This window comes from Psittacula echo (genome assembly GCF_963264785.1).
Source record: "Psittacula echo genome assembly, chromosome: Z".
Classification (NCBI taxonomy): Eukaryota; Metazoa; Chordata; class Aves; order Psittaciformes; family Psittacidae; genus Psittacula; species Psittacula echo.
In genome coordinates, this window is record NC_137742.1 from 28999973 (window position 1) to 29019774 (window position 19802).

General features: G+C 39.9%; 1 protein-coding gene across 1 annotated transcript in view; it reads left to right on the forward strand.

Moving 5' to 3' along the window:
• MRPS27 (mitochondrial ribosomal protein S27) overlaps positions 1-19802 on the forward strand; it is a 51148-nt gene that overhangs the window by 809 nt on the left and 30537 nt on the right. Inside the window, exons 2-4 of the mRNA XM_080637951.1 lie at positions 1351-1428; positions 9487-9557; positions 11454-11512. Of these exons, the coding sequence (XP_080494077.1) occupies positions 1351-1428; positions 9487-9557; positions 11454-11512 (208 nt within the window). The remainder of the gene's footprint in view (positions 1-1350; positions 1429-9486; positions 9558-11453; positions 11513-19802) is intronic.

Below are 19802 nucleotides of genomic sequence, written 5' to 3' on the forward strand. Positions count from 1 at the left end.
AACAGTTCTTTAAAGCTGTATCCTTGCTAGCTGTATCCTTAGCTGTGAATGAGCATACAAAGGTTTATCCTAGCAAAAGAACAGCACAAACCCAGATCTTTTGTGTGCCTTCTTCATCAACATAATTAGAAATAGCTTCAAAAGAAAACCCACCAACTAGATAGACTGGATATTAGGAAAAATTTCTTCACCAAAAGGACAGTCAGGCATTGGAACAGGCTGCCCAGGGAAGTGGCAGAATCACCATCCCTGGCAGCGTTCAGAATCCGTGTAGATGAGGCCTTCAGTGATACGGTTTTTATGGTTGTCTTGGGAGTCCTGGGATAATGGTTGCACTTAAAGGTCTTTTCCAACCTAGCTGATTCTATGATTTTGTGATTCAAACCGAAACAAAAATGCCTCTTTTTCTTACTTTCCAACTGTTTGGTAAAGCATTGCATGTTTTTTCACATTCTGACTGTGGAATGCAGTGTACCTGATCGTTTTTGACAAAGCTTGCTAAGATGTTAAGATGTGTGTGTATAATTTAATGTCAGAAGAATGATAAGGAGAAAAATTGTTTCAGACAAGAGCAACAAACTTTTAGTGGTAGCAGGTAGATTTTCAGATAAAGGCTTTAAGATACTAGCTAAGAATTCTGTGTAGCATAGTAATGGCTATTTCTTGTTTCTTGACATGGATTTCCACAACTCCTTGCATGTATTTCTCTATATTCCTTAAAAAAAATCATCCACATATTCCTCATGCATTTTCAAGTCCTCATAATCTGTGAATGATGCACAAACATAGTTTGTTCTTCCAAATTAAACATTTTCGTTTCACAAGCTAGAACATGTCTTGAGCAGATTTCAAAAGTGGCACAAAATAGTATTTGGAAAAAACCGGCTTAAAAACATTTGAGCAAACTTTGCATTTCACAGGAGATGCTTTTTGGTGTGTATTCCTTTGTATTCCTTTTTTTTTTTTTTTTTTTTTAATGTCTTCATATAGCTAATTGTTAGCATTGGATGATAAAGGCCTGTGGGCACAAAGAAGCTATTCTTTGGGGTTTTTTCTGTGTTTACAAATTTATCATTTTCTTAAATACGGAGTTCAGTTTAGAAAGATTTGTTTCATGCTGAAAAAAACTTAGGGGATAGCTTTTCTGTTTTAAAAATGACAAGGTAATGGCTCATCCACATAGAAGGAGCCGAACTGTTACAGTATCTGCTGCTGACAGTTGTGTCATAAGACAGCTTAATGCATCCAACTCAGTAAATGTGACAGAAAAAGGTGATATCTAATAAAGTGTTAGTTTATTTAGAGGTGTCTAAGCAACCTGCCTTACCTAGTGATTTCTTGCTTCATTAGGGAGAAGATACCTTCTTTCTGCAGCCTATGTGGACAGCTCAAAATGGGAAAACAGAAAAAAAGAAGATCATAGCCTAGGTAAGAAAAGTTTTTTTCCTTTTCTACACTAATTGCAACCTGCACTCATATTAGAGTAGCTCATCATCTATAAGTATTTCAAAATTAAAAAATTTATGGAGCAATATGCTTCTGAGGATCTATGTCAAAGTCTGCTCAACTTGTTAAAAATCTGTCATATGTTCGAAGCTATAATGCAGAAATAAGTTACAATTTTCCCATTTAATTAATGTTTGGCTTCTACAAGCTAGTTTTTTTTCTTTGACAAAATTCAAGGTTTTCATGAATGTCATAGTTTTGTGTCTAACAGTTAAGACTATCTCCAAGTGTCCTCTTCATTGATACTGTGGATAAGGGAAGAGCGTCTGATGTCACCTACCTGGACTTGTGCAAAGCATTTGTCACTGTCCTGCATGACATCATTCTCTCTAGATTGGAGAGGCATGGATTTGATGTATGGACCACTTGGTGGGTAAGGGTTGGATGGTCACACTCAAAGAGTTGTGGTCAACAGCTCAATGTCCAAGTAGAGATCAGTGACAAGTGGTGTCCTTCAGGGATTGGTGTTGGGACCGGTCTTGTTCAACATATTTGTTGGTGTCGTGGACAGTGGGATTGAGTGCGCCTTCAGCAAGTTTGCTGATGACACCAAGCTGTGTGGTTCGGTTGATACACTGGAGGGAAGGGATGCCATCCAGAGGGACCTTGACACGCTTGTGGGGTGGGCTGATGCCAACCTCATGAAGTTCAGCAAGGCCAACTGCAAGGCCCTGCACCTGGATTGGTGCAATCCTGAGCATAAATAAAGGCTGGTCACAGACTGGGTTGAGAGCAGCCCTGAGGAGAAGGACTTGGAAGTGTTGGTTGACAAGAAACTCAACATGAGATGGCAGCGTGTGCTTACAGCCCAGAAAGCCAGCGTATGCTGGGCTGCATGGCTTTCTGGGCTGTATCAAATGAGCATGGCAAGCAGGTCAGGGGAGGTGATTCTTCCCCTCTACTCCACTCTTGTGAGACCCCACCTGCAGGCCTGCATTCAGTGTTGGGGCTCCCTCACGAGAAGGATGTGAACTTGTTGAATTGAGCCCAGAGGAGGGCCATGAAGATGATCAGAGGGCTGGAGCATCTCTTCTATTAATTTAGGCTGAGAGAGATGTTCTTGTTAAGCCTGGAGAAGAGAAAGATCAGGGGAGATGTTACAGCAGCCTGCCAATACCTAAAGAAGAGGGCCCAATACCTAGAGGAGAGATTTCTTTGTACAAATGCATGTAGTGGCAGGACAAGGGGGAATGGCTTTAAACTGAAAGTGGCAAGATTTACGTTAAATGTTAAGAAGTTCTTTATTGTGAGGGTGGTGAGGCATTGTCACAGGTTGCCCAGAGAAGTTGTGACTTCTCCATCTGTGGCTGCGTTGAAGGCCAGGTTTGACAGGGCTTGGAGTAACCTGGTCTAGTGGAAGGTGTTCCTCCATATGGCAAAGGATTGGGACTAGATGATCTTTAATGGCCCTTCCAATCCAAACCATTCTATGATTATCCGATATGATTCTATGATTGTTTTGATTGTAATGCAGTGAAAAAGAAGACCCATTCTGTGATTATTACAGGGATTTAATGTTTGAAAACATTTTTTAACCATTTTCCTCATAGTTTTGCAAGAGGCAAGTTGTATTTCTTGTGGATATTTTAGATTTTTCTTTTGGGGAAAAATGAAACTATGCCTTTATTTCCAAGAATCTGTACATTAAACTGTATCTCAGATGGTAGTGAGATCTCTTGTGTGAATTTCATGGCTAGATTCTTTCGCTAGTTTACATTTGAAATGTGATTCCACTATCTTTTTGGTGACTGTGTTAAGTGGAAAGCATCATACAAAACTTTTTTCCGTGCTAAAGATATGTACACATTTTATACCGCAGGTGTTTTGGAGACTCCTTCATGCGTTACCTTTGTCTTCCATTTTTTACTCCTTAGCCCCTGAACTGTGCTTGTTAATTGTAACACAGATTATTAGGCTGAAAGAAGAAGCAGCAGGTGAAATTCAAGGGGTTTTGTCAGGCAGGAAGACAGACAAAATGGTCAGTTATCATTGATCAGTAAATGATCAATAGATGATCAGTAGTTTTTATGCACTAATTAGTTTCTGTTATTTGCCTATAACCAGCTAGGTTGGTATTGTCAACATGTTTTACTGTACATGGGCCAGAAACAGCTAGTGGGTGCTCATGACTGTAGCTTGGATCCTGCAGCGACTGTTAATACCTTTTAACCCTTTACCGTCAATAGGACTGATCATGCAGTATTTTGGGGCTGGAGGCACAGTCTAGTGGCCTGAGATGCACTTGAATCAGTCACCTCCAGATGAAAAAGGATTCTTATTTGGCAACAGAAATCCACTGTAGAGGAAAATGTTGTTGTGCAAGTGCTGGTACAGTCTATGTTTGGCTTTCCCTGGGACTGGCAAGACCCTTCATGACTGCTTGGCAAGTCTTCATGCTGCTCTGCTGATGATCTTGATCCAAAGCAGATGTCTGTTCCGTGCTTTTCAAAGTACTACTTTGCATTTTCATTTTGTGCTCACAGAAAAGAGAAAACAAGTTAACACAGTGTCAGCTGTATTAGCATTTTCAAATGGAAGACAGCCCTGCAGACGTCTGCTCTGTAGCTGTCAGTTGTGTGGTTGCACATATAATCTAGTGTGTTGTAGCTACAGTGAATTCCTTGTGTGGAGGAGATGCTCTTTTATTTGTGTATTTCAAACACTGTTTCAGAACTGCTATTCTGCAAAACTATGTTGTAAGAATACATTTAAAGGAAAACAAATATTTTTTATTTAAAGTGGGTTCCATTTCTCTGCTGCAGCGATGTGGTGCCATCCCAGACTTAAACTCATTTACTGTGTCCATGTAAGATATGCTTTATTCTGTTCTCCATAGTCTCAGTTTAGCATTCCAAGTATTACTAAGTTTTGCTAAACTTCAGTACTGAAAAAAGCATGGGGAAAAAACAAGGCTGTATTTTGTGTACAGAAGCATGTTTGTTCAAAAAGGTAGGAACTGAAAACGTGTTCATTTGGAATTTGCAAACTGCCAGAATTCAGAAACCTTTCTGGAAGTAGTTAAGTGACAGTAACCATCTTGATGAGAAGAATATCAGTTATCAGAATACATGGGGATGGCGGAATCCGAATAAGACAGTAAGTGGCTTTTTTTTATTAGAAAACCTCATAGTGCCCAGAATGGTTTATCTGCAACACCAGGTGGCAGTGCTGCCTTTAGAAACTTGAATAATTTCCATTCAAAGCCTTTTTTGGTACAAAACTGTAGTTGTTTCCAGAACATGCTAGGGATGTGGCAATACTGAGAAATATGGAGTATCTAAATTTATAAGACAAAAGTATTTGCCTTAGCCTGCCTTTGTATTTTAATTGGGTATTGAAAATAAATCAGGTTTTTCATTATACAGAAAATGAAATGTTAGCCTGTGAGTTAAGATATTAGCTCTGCTCATCATTCCCAGAACAAGTAAATTTTGCATCTTAGTTGTATCCACTTTCCTGTTGCTGTCTCATCACTGGATTTAAACCCTGGCTGGGGTGGACCACTTCTAAGAATAAAAGGGTAGTGACCTTATGTGGTGGCCAAATGTGCCACTTGTTAATGTTGCTACATGTTGTGGGTAGGTAAACACTGCAGATCAAAATGAAACAGGGTGGATCTCCTGGGTCACCAAACTGGTATTAGATGTCGTAACCACTAACTTGGAAGGTCATGGTCAGTATTTTCCCAAACATTGTCCTGAATAACCCTGTTGAAGGCAGCAAGATGCTGAGTTTCTATGAGGGAAAAAAAAAAAAAAAAAAGTGAACATGAAATCTACGATACCAGTGCTATAGAGAAAACTGTGAAGTCATATCCAGAAGTTAAGTGACCTCATCTCAGGCTTATGTTTGTTTTGTTAATTTCTTTAAATCCATGAGCTTTTGCAATATGTAGAAATTAAAGTTTTTAAAAAATTCATCTTGTAGAACTGTATTTTTAGGTAATGTGTATGAGAGGTTATATCTACGAGTGTCCTCTTTGGTAATGACTATCAAAGAAAAGCGCTTGCAACATATATATAGTAGAATGTATGTAGAATTTTATTTTGGCCATTAAAACATTTGTTTGGTTCATAGGCCAACGTTAGTGTCATGGTTTAAGCCCAGGCCGTAAATCAGAACCACGCAGTCCACTTCCCCCCCCACCTTTCTTCCCTCCGCTTCTGGAAGGACAGGGAGGAGAATCAAAAGAATGCAGCTCCCACAGGTTGAGATAAGAACAGTTTAATAACTAAGGTATAACACAAATCACTACTGCTACCACTAATAGTAATAATGATAAAGGAAATAACAAGGAAGAGAATACAACCGCTCACCAACCGGTATCTCGCCCCCACCCCGCAGTCATCTAGCCCTTCCGAGAACTCTCCGTTCTACATCCTGGGCATGACGTGCTATGGTATGGAATACCTCTTTGGCTAGTTTGGGTCAGGTGTCCTGTCCCTGCTTCCTCCCAGCTTCTCCTCCTCCCTGGCAGAGCATGAGACTCACAAAGTCCTTGGTCAGGGTAAACATTCTGACCCACAACTGAAAACATCGGCTTTATCAGTATTATTCCCAGGTCGAAAGTCAAAACACAGCACTGCAGCAGTAGAAAAAATGACTGCTACTGCTAAACCAGGACAGTTAGTTCTCCAGTTTTACTACCTACAGTGGCAGGAGACTTGAACATTCACATCCTTGCATTGTAGTACTTCTGTTGGGATGTTTTTAACCAAGAAGCAGCTTTTATCTTGATTATTGAATGGCAACTTATGAAACAAACATGGTTTACAAAAGGTGGCTGAATTATTTCAAATCATGAATATAAGAAAAAAAATATTTTAGGTGCTTTTCGAAGAAAACTGAAATTATTCAAATCTGGAAACTACAGCCATTTTTCTGGAAACAAACTTTCCCACTAGCTTTATTTGTCTTCTATTTAAGGTTTAATCAGCTTTCATGTTATTGTGAGTCTTATACTGGAGCTGATAGATAAGTGCTTCATGTTGCTTTCCATAGTAAAGTTCTGATGGAGAGATCTAGCTTTGTAGACAGCATAAAAGGTCAGTCATTAAAATTCTGTATGTGAACTCTCCCAGGGGAGGCCTGTATATAAATGACTAACAGTCCTGGGATTTTGCACTCATAGCATTCTATTCATTTGGTTTATATTCTGCATAAATACTTAGTGTTTCCTGAAATGGGCTCTTCATCTTCATGAGCAGGTGAACAAAAGAAGTGCTAAGCTCAGGCACTGAGTATGTCACAAAGTGGTCTTAGGTACTGCCTTCTAGTTTTCTAAGGAAAATGCATAACAATATTAGTTCTGGAATAGATAAATAAACTCCCAGCCTGTGTCTGTGTCTGTCACAGGTCCACATTGCTATGTCATGAAACATAGCAGATTTCAGAATGAATAATTTTTTCCCAGCTATCTTGAAATGCAGAGGAAGAATGTTGGAGGACAGCAGGCTTAGTATGTTTAGGCAAGGATTTAGCCAGTTCTTAGTTCCTGACAAGATGACTTGACCACAGCATCCTGTCGGTCTAACTTCTAGCACTACTGTGAATGCCCCCATAGTCTTTACTTGCGTGCTCCATCATTACATTTGTGAGTGCTGGACAGATGGATAATATGGAGTCAAATACAGACACTTCTTGTAAGGGTATTCCCACAGAAATTTCTTTACCATTAAAAAAGTTGATCCTCTGTTTTAGTTGTATAGCATGGCCTTGGTGGCCCACATCAGTTCAGCATCCTGTGCTGTATTTCTTAGGAGCTAGTACTTGCTCAGTAATTTTGCCCCAGATTTCCATTTGCTTCCATGGTCATGAAATACTTGCATTCCCGTAGCCAGAGATAAATGCTCTTTCTGTGTTTTGAAGAACACCTTAAGGTGCCTCAGGAAGGAGGGTGTTAAATAAACACAAAATACTGCTATGTAGCAGACAGCAGCATTGTACAGACTAAGAACCAACTTTTATTCTAAATCAAGGCTCTGCCATTTTACTGGAGCAAAAATCTCTGCATGTTTTATAATTTGAGGGAATACCTACAAGGTCAGAATAGCACGGAATGCCATTTGTACTGTTAGAACTGTATACCCCGCAGTATTCACTGGCAGTACAGGTGTGTTTTGTAACATGATGAACAGTGATATCACTGTGTTTGTGGACAGAGCAGATATGGGCCGCATCTCTTTGAGACATAGCATGTTACTGGTGCAGTGCTGATTCCAACCGCTTACAACTTTACCAGGGTGGAAGGCTTTATTTGTTCTGATGTGGTGCTGTAAGTTGTGCTTACCTCATGTTTCATTGACAGGTGTGGAGGTCAGATGAGCTTTTTGGAAAACAAATCGTAAAGTGAGCCAACCCATAAACTCTTGAAGGATGACCAATGGGACTAATCCCTGGATGGAAGGATGAGTAACGGAACTGAGATGTGTCAGAGGAGAGGCTGGTTTAGTAACAGTTGCAGTCTTGGGGTGCAAAGGATGAAGCAAGATGCTGATGATGCAGAGAGAAAATATTGGATTCCTGGTTCTGGAAGATGCAGAAGAATAGAGTGGTTGAAGTCTCAAAATACTGTAGATAGGATATCATCAGTTTGTATCTCATTGAAGAATCAAGAAGCTGACATTAATCATACAATAAGCAGCTTACTCTTCCTGAGTTATCATTATTTTACAGGAACATTACAAAACTAAAACTTCAAGTTAACATAACTTCTAATTAAATTCATTAAATGCAATGGTTGGCTACCTGTTCAGCAGTCAGAAGCTTAACATTCTTATATGGTCCAATCAATATTGTTACATGACTGTGGGAGCAGAATGCTCTGAAGTTAATAAAGTACCTGAACAGTGCCCAGTTTGATTAACAGGATTTCTTTGGATTAATGTGTGACTATAGGGCTTCTCAGTATGGTACTGTTTGTTTCTGTGTTTCATTGTTTTACTGTAAAATACAGGACAAACGCGTGCCAGAAACACTGTCCAGCAAATGCTAAGCTTGAAAGCAAGTGTGAATTTTAAGGACATCTGCTCTGGAATTTTTTGTGAATTATATTAGTTATACTAACTTAATTCAACACATTATAGGGTAGTTTGCTTTCTCAGCCTTCTTTTTAATAAGTTAAAATTACTATGTTGAGAATCTTTCCATGTATTATTTTCTATTAAAGTATTTAATTGTAATTACAGACCATAGAATCATAGAATAGTTGGGGTTGGAAAGGACCTTAAGATCATCAATTTCCAACCCCCCCTGCCATGGACAGAAACACCTCACACTAAACCATGTCACCCAAGGCTCTGTCCAGCCCGACCTTGAACACCACCGGGGATGGAGCATTCACAGCTTCCTAGGGCAACCCATTCCAGTGCCTCACCACCCTCACAGTAAAGAACTTCTTCGTTATAACCAATCTAAACTTCCCCTGTTTAAGTTTGAACCTGTTACCCCTTGTCCTATCACTGCAGTCCCTCATGAAGAGTCCTGCTCCGGCATCGTTATAGGACCCCTTCAGATACTGGAAGGCTGCTATGAGATCTCCACGCAGCCTTCTCTTCTCCAGGCTGAAAAGCCCCAACTTTCTCAGCCTCTCTTCATACGGGACGTGCTCCAGTCCCCTGATCATCCTTGTGGCCTCCTCTGGACTTGTTCCAACAGTTCCATGTCCCTTTTATGCTGAGGACACCAGAACTGCACACAATACTCCAAGTGAGGTCTCAAGAGCAGGGTAGAGGGGCAGGATCACCTCCTTCAACCTGCTGGTCACGCTCCTTTTGATGCAGCCCAGGATACGGTTGGCTTTTTGGGCTGCTAGGGCACAATTGAAAGTATTGTTTTCATACAACCTCAAAATGAGATGTTAACAAGGAACCATAATTTGATTTCATGGACAGAGGTTCTTTTCTACATCTACATGACGGTTCTGCCAGATTTTCCTATAATGCCAGTTGATTAAACATACTCTTTTTCTGTTTTCTGCAGCCGACTTAGCCCACTTAATGGACAGAACCTATGAAAGAAAGCTACCTGTCAGCTCTTTGACAATAGCCCGGGTAAGGAAATGAATCCCAATCATAAAGTAATGGAAATAAGAGTGGAATTCTTATGAAGTCAAGTGAGCTGAGGGGAGATGATACCCACCTCTTCTGGGAGTTCTGGGATGGTAAATGTCTTGTTACACTGTCAAATTGCTGTGTAACCGCTGTTTTATTGTTACTTTGTACTCATTGGTTAGTACCTGGACTATAGGGTCTTCAAGATAGAGATAGGTTTTTTTTATTTAGTAAAATCAGGTCTTGCTGTTTCAGGGCTATGTGTTTCATTAATGTACATTCCCTCCCTTTCTGTGGTTTCTGCCTTAGTGAGAGCTTTAACGGCCTCCCTGGCACTTAGTAAGAACCCAGGCTGCTAACGGACTGCAGTGGATTAGCACACTGCCTGTCTGCCTGCATCTTCCTCCACTTTCTGGCTCCTTTCGGAGTAAGGCAGAGGTGATACATTTTGCCTCTATGGTTTTCTTTCCTTGCCTCAGGAGACTGAGGCAGGAATGCTGGTATGGGAGAAGCAAAGGCATTATTTTTATTGGAATTAATAACCAGCTCCATCCTCTGGATGGGTTAATCTAGGGAAGAGAAGTGAAGGCAGAAATGTGAGATGTGCTTCTGAGTTCTCTGTATGAGTGTTTGTTCTGAAGGAGAATAAATATGTCACTTGTGTTATACAAAAAGTTGACTAAAATTTCAATCTTCAAAATTATCCAGAAAAGCTGTGTCAGCACCTTTGTACCTCAGTGCTACCACTACTTAGGATCATTGGCACCACTAACTGAGAAGTCACAGAATACTTTGTGCAGTTAAAAGCTCAAGCATTTATATGGATGCATTCTTGATCATTGCTTCTGAAACAGCATCCATGTAGGTAATGGTTGTTCCTCTGCCTTTTATTACTTAGCCAGTTTTATTGCTTTGCTTCATGTTCCTGCTTTGGGTTGACCACTGCCCTGAACATGTAGCATTTGCAGGTTATCAAATTTTCCAATACCTGGAGCTTACATCAGATTCTTATTTTCTAAAGTGTAAATCATGCAAACATACTATTGCCGCACCAAAAGATGAGACCTATATATACAGCATGCAAGGAGCATGAAGAAACTGGAAGCAAGTACCAGTGAGCTGAAACTATTATTTTTAGCTTATGCTTAGCATAAAGAGAAGTACTGACCTTTAGAACATGTTGTTTATATATTCTGAGTTAAAGGTATTGTATTTGAAAGACTTCAGTGTTCACTCAGCATTCAGTGTTACCATAAGACGAAGTCTGGTTGAAAACTTTGCTTTTATTTAAATAGTTGATAGCACTGGGAATTTTGAAAGTTTGTCTGGAGTAGACAAGGTTTGAAATGAGAATAACATTGTGCTTTACAGCATGGGGGGTGATGTATTATCTTACTGTTATTTATATGTGTGGTGAAATACAAAATGCTGTTGCCCCTGTCTTCAGAGTTCATAGTATGAATAGGCATAGCAGGCAAACTTTAGGGAAAAGATTACTTTTTAGTGAGAGAAGTAAGACATGTTGAGACTCGCTCAAAATTGAAAAAAAAATGAGCTGAATGTTCTCAAATTAAAGGATGCCACTAAAGAGCAAAAAATTCAGAGAGAAGCAACAAAAATACAAGGTACTAAGCTATATGGGCATTATGCTTAGATGGTCTCCATGTTTTCAAGGGGTATAACTTTTCTTCGAGGTGAGGAATGGTGTCATCTCAGTTTAAAAAGATGTGACTTAGAGCAGTTTAGAAGAAACTAGGATCAAGCAAAGACTTGAAGATCTCCGGTACTGCCAGACACCTAAATCCGTTATGCATGTATTTTGTTTATTGAAGTGGCATTTCTAATATTCTTTGTGAGTGCTCCCTCTGAATCTTTTATTTCTTATTTTTTAATCAGTTTGTTGACAACATTTCTTCACGAGAGGAAGTGGATCAAGCTGAATACTACCTTTACAAGTAAGCATCTTTTCCCCCCAGCATGAACTTTGAGACATACAAGTAAATACCTTGAAATCTTGCCCTTTTAAGACTCTGGCCCTTACCAGTTTACTGGCTTTAATTTCTCTTTTGCAAAATATGTGCATCTACTTGTCTTACTACTCACAGCTAAGGGCCGTCTTGGTAACTTCTTTGTTATGGCTACCCTCCTTCAGGTCCTCTGTCATAGACTGCTGTCAAGCATGTTGGTCTGAGCCACTAAACAGCTAAAATACCTCCAGCTATGATTTACAGTAGAGATTCTGAAATAGTAAAAGAATTATGTTTGTTAACAGTTTTTCTTCTAATACTTTTTCTTTTGTCCTCTTAAGTCATTATTTAACTAAATTGGCCAGATGCATGTTTGCGTGTTCAGGTGTAGGCCTCATGGAAGCTTTTTTCCTTAGAATGAACAGAAATGAGAATGGGCGTGCTGTGGTAATGATCAAGTCAGCAAGGCTAAATGAAGCATATTCCTGTTTTTTATTCCCTTAGTACTTCATGTTTCCCAGACAGGCTTGTATTGTTCACCTTCTGCATGGTTTGTTAGGGTTTTCTGCAACTCTTTTTGAGTTGATTGAAGTGTATTGGGTACCTTTTCTGCTAATGTCAGGTTGAGTGCTTGCTTCAGGTCAGTGCATCTCAGTGTCTTTCTTAAGAGGGCAGTAATTCTTGCTGATAACTAAAATAAGTTAGTTCTCTTACGGCTGGTTGCACACCCATTTTGAGAGCTAGGTTTTCTGATGGAGAAAGTAACTCATCCTGTCAAAGTGCATGAGAGAGCATCTTTACAAGTATTGTCAGGTTGTTATTTCTAAATAATAATGATTGTTACTTTAATGAAGTTTACTGGATGGCTGTTTTAAGTATATGTGTAGTTGTAAAGGCATGACTGTGTTACATGTCAGATCTCTGTGATTCTCTGGTATTACTGGGGCAGTATCTGAACCTCAGAGAAATCCAGTTTGCTAATACTAGCAATATCCTGTAATTAAAAAAATAAAAGGAGGAAGAACAATCTCTCACAGAGAGAAGGTTAGTAGAGTTTTTATCACTATTTCGTTAGTGTTGTTAGAATCTATGCTCAGAGATCAGTTTTTCTTCCTGCAACAGGTGAGATGAAAACAGGATAAAGTAAAGCAGTTTAAGGCAAGCCCTCAGTTTTGTTCTACAGATGTTCTTGAAAACAAGAGGTTCAGAGAGAGTGACAAAAAATTAGAATATACAAAACATTCCATAGTAAGAGGGAGAGAATAGAATGAGAATCTCTGGTATATATCATGTAAATATCCTTTCCAGTCTTCACCTGTACCTCAGTTTAAAACACAGGGGCTTTATCCTTAAATCACATTCTAAAAGAGAGGTTTGCAGTTCAAAAATAATTACAGTTATTTACTCGTTCTCTAAGAAATAATTCTCCTGTGACTGGTGAGAACACAGTTACGTGTGCATCAAACATGATCATTTGTAATTGATACAGATTTTAGTAGTCTATGTGGAGAGAATAGAGAAGTACTGATGTGTCACATGGCTTGTCAGACATACTTTCATTGACATTGTTCTTGTGTGTGTCCCTGTAATGCTGCTTTGTTTTGGTGTTGCAAATTGCTTAGTCTTTTAGTGATGTTAGGGTAAGTTTTCCAGGAGATTTCATTCCAACAAGATCCATGAAACTATTCTCAAAATGCATTTATATGCAGGTACTGAAACAGTGTAAAGAGGTCTGTAATTCATGTGAAAATGTAAAATCCCAATTATAACATCAGCTTCCCTTTCAAATGAAAATGTGTGCTAGCTTCAGGAAATTGGAGATGTGATTGGTATCTGAAAAGCCCCTTTTTTGTTGTTCTTTACATTTTGCACTTAGGCTGGAGTTCAAATGAAGGACATGTTTATAAGATATCTCTTTGCAGCTGGGAGGATGTTTGACACAGAAAAAGTTGTGCAAAAGTGACCACTCCATGTGATACAAAGGAGGTGGTAGAGAGGGAGAGTTAAGAAACAAAGAAGCTTTGACAGGAGATCACTTTTTCTGGCTTAATGAGGAACAGTTTGAGAAACAGTTCAGAGCACAATTTTTGTACTATATGTAAGAAGAGTAAGCCTCTAAAAAAGAGAAAGGCAGTATCAGCCAAAAACTTTTTAACCTCTTTTAAGGTACAGAAATCCGTTGTGAGCAAATGCCATATAAGCGGCCTGGTAAGTTTGCTGTATGTGCATTTGCCTGAACATAAATAAGCAGAATGCTCCCAGAGTCCTGGGATATATAGGAGAAAGATTTTGATGTCTCTCCCCAGTGTTGGCTGCCTCTGGCAATCTGAGGTGAAGGGTAATCGGTTCCAAGGCCCCATCAATTTTGGAAGATCTTCCTGATAAAAAAGCGCAAACTGTGCCTGTGGGAAGAATCAGAGGGAAGTAAATGGCATTTACATGCTCATGGTGTGGGGTTTTGCTGAAGATGGGGGTGCTAGAACTTGAAATGACAAGCTTTGTAGACTGGTGACTTTCCTTGTAGTATTTCAGGCAGAACATAGTTTCCAAAAGTAGTACTCTGGAGCATTACCATAATGCATTTAGGGTCCTGAAATACAATATATGTATTATATTTAGACCTGTTTTAACTTTCCATCCTCTTAAATCAGTGATCTCCTGCCATACTGTCTCCACAAAGAATCTTGAGCTCTCAAAAATAGCTGTGTAGAAACTACTTCGCTACATTGTGGAACATGTCAGTAAGATGATAAAGGCCATTTTGAGGCATGACATCATCTGCTTTCAGTGCTCCTCTTTTTGTTCTCTTCTGAATACCTCCCTCCCTCTGTTAACTGTCAGACTTAAAAAAACCCTTTCATCTCCTAGGATACCAGCAGAAATTCTAATCATAATGCAGAGCTCTTTGAGCCAGATCAAAGACCTGCAGTTCGCCTTACTTTGTCCTCTCTCACTCACTGAGATGTCACTATTTCTCATGTCAGGGTGTTTTTTGTATGATAGAAACATTAGCATAAAGGAGCAGGGTTTTGTGGTGAGGTAACTGCTGATTCTTTATGTAAATCTTATACCAACAAAGATTTTCAATGTGCTTGAAAGCAACTGGGGAAGTTTTATGTTGAGATTCCTCAGGAGGATTTTTAATTGCATTAAACACATGACCCACTGTATAGAAAAAAGTGTGCACGCTGTGAAATGTAAATGTTTGTGCATCCATGTGCTCTGTAAATTCTTGCACAATCTACCTAGATTTTCTCATTGCCTTTCCTTGACTAATAATTGCTTTTTTTGAAATCTAGTTATTTCTGCAGATTTTAGGATTTATTACCTGGGATCAGTATTTGATTATAATCACAAGATGGGACAATTGCAAACTCCTAGAAGATACTCTTAGATGTGATGTTGTATCTTTCGTGGTAGTAAGTTGCAGTTTCGAGTTGAAGATGGCAACTAGTAGGATAAAAACCTGACTTAGGTTTACAACCATGCCCAGAGCTGCCATGATCATAAAATCATAGAATAGTTAGGGTTGGAAAGGACCTTAAGGTCATCTAGTTCCAACCCCCCTGCCATGGGCAGGGACACCTCACACTAAACCATGTCACCCAAGGCTCTGTCCAATCTGGACTTGAACACTGCCAGGGATGGACCATTTACAACTTCCTTGGGCAACCCATTCCAGTGCCTCACCACCCTCACAGTAAAGAATTTCTTCCTTATATCCAATTTAAACTTCCCCTGTTTAAGTTTGAACCCGTTACCCCTTGTCCTTTCACTGCAGTCCCTCATGAAGAGTCCTTCTCCAGCATCTTTATAGGCCCCCTTCAGATACAGGCTGAACAGCCCCAACTTTCTCAGCCTGTCTTCATAAGGGAGGTGCTCCAGTCCCCTGATCATCCTTGTGGCCTCCTCTGGACTTGTTCCAGCAGTTCCATGTCCTTTTTATGTTGAGGACACCAGAACTGCACACAATACTCCAAGTGAGGGCACACGAGAGCAGAGTAGAGGGGCAGGATCACCTCCTTCAGCCAGTGGTCATGCTCCTTTTGATGCAGCCCAGGGTACAGTTGGCTTTCTGGGCTGCGAGCGCACACTGCAGCCGGCTCATGTTCATTTTCTCATTGACCAACACACCCAAGTCCTTCTCCACAGGGCTGCTCTGAATCTCTTCTCTGCCCAACCTGTGGCTGTGCCTGGGATTGCTCCAACCCAGCTGTAGGACCTTGCACTTGGCATGGTTAAACTTCATCAGGTTGGCATCAGCCCACCTCACAAGCGTGTCGAGGTCCCTCTGGATGGCATTCCTTCCCTCCAGCTTATCAACCGAACCACACAGCTTGGTGTCATCGGAAAACTTGTTGAGGGTGCACTCAATCCCACTGTCCATGTCACCAACAAAGATGTTGAACAAGACTGGTCCCAACACCGATCCCTGAAGGACACCACTTATTACTGCTCTCCAGCTGGATGTTGAGCCATTGACCACAACTCTTTGTGTGTGGCCATCCAGCCAGTTCTTTATCCACCGAGTGGTCCATCTATCAAATTGATGTCTCTCCAATTTAGAGACAAGGATGTCGTGTGGGACAGTGTCAAAGGCTTTGCACAATTCCAGGTAGATGATGTCAACTGCTCTAGTCCATCCATCAGTTCCATAGCCCCATCATAGAAGGCCACCAAATTGGTCAGGCAGGATTTCCCCTTAGTGAAGCCATGCTGGCTGTCACCAAGCATCTTGTTGTTTTTCATGTGCCTTAGCATGCCTTCCAGGAGAATCTGCTCCAAGAGTTTGCCAGGCACAGAGGTGAGACTGACTGGTCTGTAATTCCCTGAGTCTTCCATTTTCTCCTTCTTGAAAATGGGGGTTATATTTCCCTTTTTCCAGTCATCAGGAACTTCACCTGACTGCCATGATTTTTCAAATATGATGGCCAGTGGCTTAGCAACTTCATTTGCCAGCTCCTTCAGGACCCGCGGATGGATTTCGTCAGGTCCCATGGACTTGTGCATGTTCAAGTTCTTAAGATGGTCTCAGACCAGATCCTCTCCTACAGTGGGCCCAAGGTCTTCATTCTCCCAGTCCCTGTGTCTGCCTTCCAAGACTTGGGTGGTGTGGTCAGAACATTTGCCAGTGAAAACTGAGGCAAAGAAGTCATTAAGAACCTCAGCCTTCTCCAAATCCAGGGTAGCCAGTTTTCCTGATAGCTTCCAGTCTTTTATTCGCAATGTACCTATAGATTCCCTTCCTGTTAGCTTTCACATCCCTAGCCAAGTTTAATTCTAACTGGGCCTTAGCTTTGCTAACCTGGTCCCTAGCTTCCTGGACAACATCCCTGTATTCTTCCCAGGCCGCCTGTCCCTGCTTCCACCTTCTATAAGCCTCTTTTTTTTCCTTTGAATTTTCCTGAGCAGCTCCTTATCCATCCAAGGAGGTCTCCTGGCCCTCCTCCTTCTTTGGGATATAGTAACTTTGTGCTTACTGTGTCTATCAATCTTGGTAATTCCTATATGGTGAAAGTATTTATTCCTTTGTATATCTAAATAAATACAGCAGAAAAAATAGCAATGAATCACATTGTTAAGGAATAATCTTGACGTGCGCTATACAGTGCTGTCTTGCTACAGATAGGCTGTTTAGAATTAGAATTACTTGAATTGTTTGATCTCAGCTTAAATCAGCAAGCAAGAAACCTTAATTCAAATAAAAGGCTTAAACCATGTTTCATGTTTAGAATTTTATTATCTTTCTAAACAAAGCCTTATTGTTGTTTTCTGGTAACCCTTTAAACCATTTTGATATTCTTGGGCATTATTTGGAATTATTATTTGGAATTATTCTATTAAATTTGAAACCATTTTTTACTGAGCAAGGAGACAATCTTGTGTGGATACTAGCAAGGCTAACAGGTATTTAGTGGTTTAATTTATGTATTTGATTATCCTTAAAAAAAAGGAAGAAGTGTTTACCAGGGTGCTGTATTTCACTGGTGGGGACAACTCTCTTGAGAAAGAAACTTGAATGAAAGTATTACTTTTTCTGCAAATGTAGATATTTTAATAACTATGTAAACATTATTTATATTAGATACAATATGGAAAGCATCTATCAGAACATGTTTTGCATTTAAAATTTAGAAACTACATGAAATCTTGTTTTTGTTTGTTGAAATTAGCAGATTCTCAGGATGGCAGGATTTTGTTATTCGTAGGTGCCATTTTTATTTTTTTTTTTAATTTTTTTTTTTTGCTTTTTTATTTTAAAGAGGCAAGTATACACCCCTGCTGGTTCTAGTCACAAGTTACTCAATAATGAGTTGAACTAACCATATAGGAGAATAAGCAATATATTGTGATTGCAGCTGTAGAAGGGGTTTTAGTTTCTCAGCTAGTAACTTTCTCTAGTCTGTGGCATCGTATCCTACTAGTAAAATTAGCTGTAAAGTATATGTTTCTTAAGGGAAAAAAAAAAGAAGTATATAATACAAATTTTTGAATTTAGCTTTGCGGTTTTGGTTTTGGTGGGGTTTTTTTGTGAGTTTATTTCAAATAGAAATTCTCTTAATTTTTTTGTTAGCTTTAACTTACTGAAGTTAAAGCTAACTGAGTCACACTGCTGAGTAGCACTGGGTTGTGGTGTAAGCAAAAGTGTAGGTAGCCATTCAAATGAAAATATTAGGCCATTTGAACTGCATCTATCTTCATGCATCATGTATAAAATAACAAAATAGGCTAAAAATGGGACAGCATTTATCATATGTTTTGGGAAATAAAGGTTTTTGAGCTATTGCAACCAGCATGTATTTAAAATGCTGAGCAGTTTAAATGTCATAAGACAGAGGAATAAGTAAAGTCAAAAGGCTTACAAATCAGGCAGAAAGATTCTTAGGAATTGTAAAGATATCACAGTGGTTTTGATTATTTTGTCGTAATTAGTAGTAAAAGAGATTTGTAAGATAAGTTATGGTGCTGATTTGTTGCTGTTAGCCATGGTTTTCTGTGGGGTCAATCAGGCTGTTCATGGCTGCATCAAAAAGAATGTGACAGCAGGTTGAAGGAGGTGGTCCTGCCCCTCTCATCTGCTATTGTGACACCCCACTTGGAGTATTGTGTGCACTTCTGGTGTCCTCAACATAAGGACATGGAGCAGGTGGAGGAGGAGTCCAGAGGAGGGCCACGAGGATGATCAGGGGGCTGGAGCACCTCTCACATGAAGACAAGCTGAGAAAGTTGGGGCTGTTCAGCCTGGAGAAGAGAAGGCTGCGTGGAGACCTCATAGCAGCCTTCCAGTATCTGAAGGGGGCCTGCAAGGATGCTGGAAATGGACTCTTCATCAGGGACTGTAGGAATAAGACAAAGGGTAATGAGTTTAAACAGGGCAAGGTCAGGTTAGATATAAGAAAGAGAAGTTCTTTACTGTGAAGGTGGTGAGGCACTGGAACAGGCTGCCCAAGTGGCAAATACTCCATCCCTGGCAGTGTTCAAGGCCAGGTGGGACAGAACCTTGAGCCACCTGGTCTAGGGTGAGGTGTCCCTGCCCATGGTTGCATCCTAAGGTGCTTTCCAATCACAGCTATTCTATGATTCTATGATTCTAACATGGTTTTGACTTCATCAGTTTTATTCTGAGAAAATGTAGGTTAGGAGCTGGAGGTGAAATATGTGCATAAAGCAGTCTTGGCTCTCTGATGTCCTGATGTTGGGTATTAGAGTTGCATAGCCTGCCACAACTGCTGTCTTGATAATACATATTGGGTTGAATGTACATGTTGTAAAGCTGATCTACTTACCTGAGTTCACTCAGAATTTTATGTTTTAATTGTTTTATTTGTAACTAAAAGTTATGCTTGTAAGAAAGTAGGATTGGAGGTCCGTTCAGAATGTGAAAAAATGTTTTGAAGCATTCCATGCCATATTTACACTGTAGGTTAGCCTGAAGGGGATTTGTGTCTATCTGTCCATATATAGATTTTTTTTCTTCATTTTTTTTCCTTTACAATGTTTGAATGAGTTTCTCCAGGAGACTGTTATGAATGCTTATAATACCTATACAGGCAGTTTTATGACACTGCTCTACCATGGAAACATTATCAGCTCTTGCAGGGTGCATGGAAGCAGAGCTGGAACCAAGCCATCTCTGTTGACATTCCATTACATGAGAAATCCTGTTCTGCACCACCTTTCTTAGGATTGTCAGTATGGTTGAATGATGACAAGTCGTGTAAATTTTATAATGTAGACGGATGGACAGAAGGACAAAGGCACTAAAATATTTTTTCCT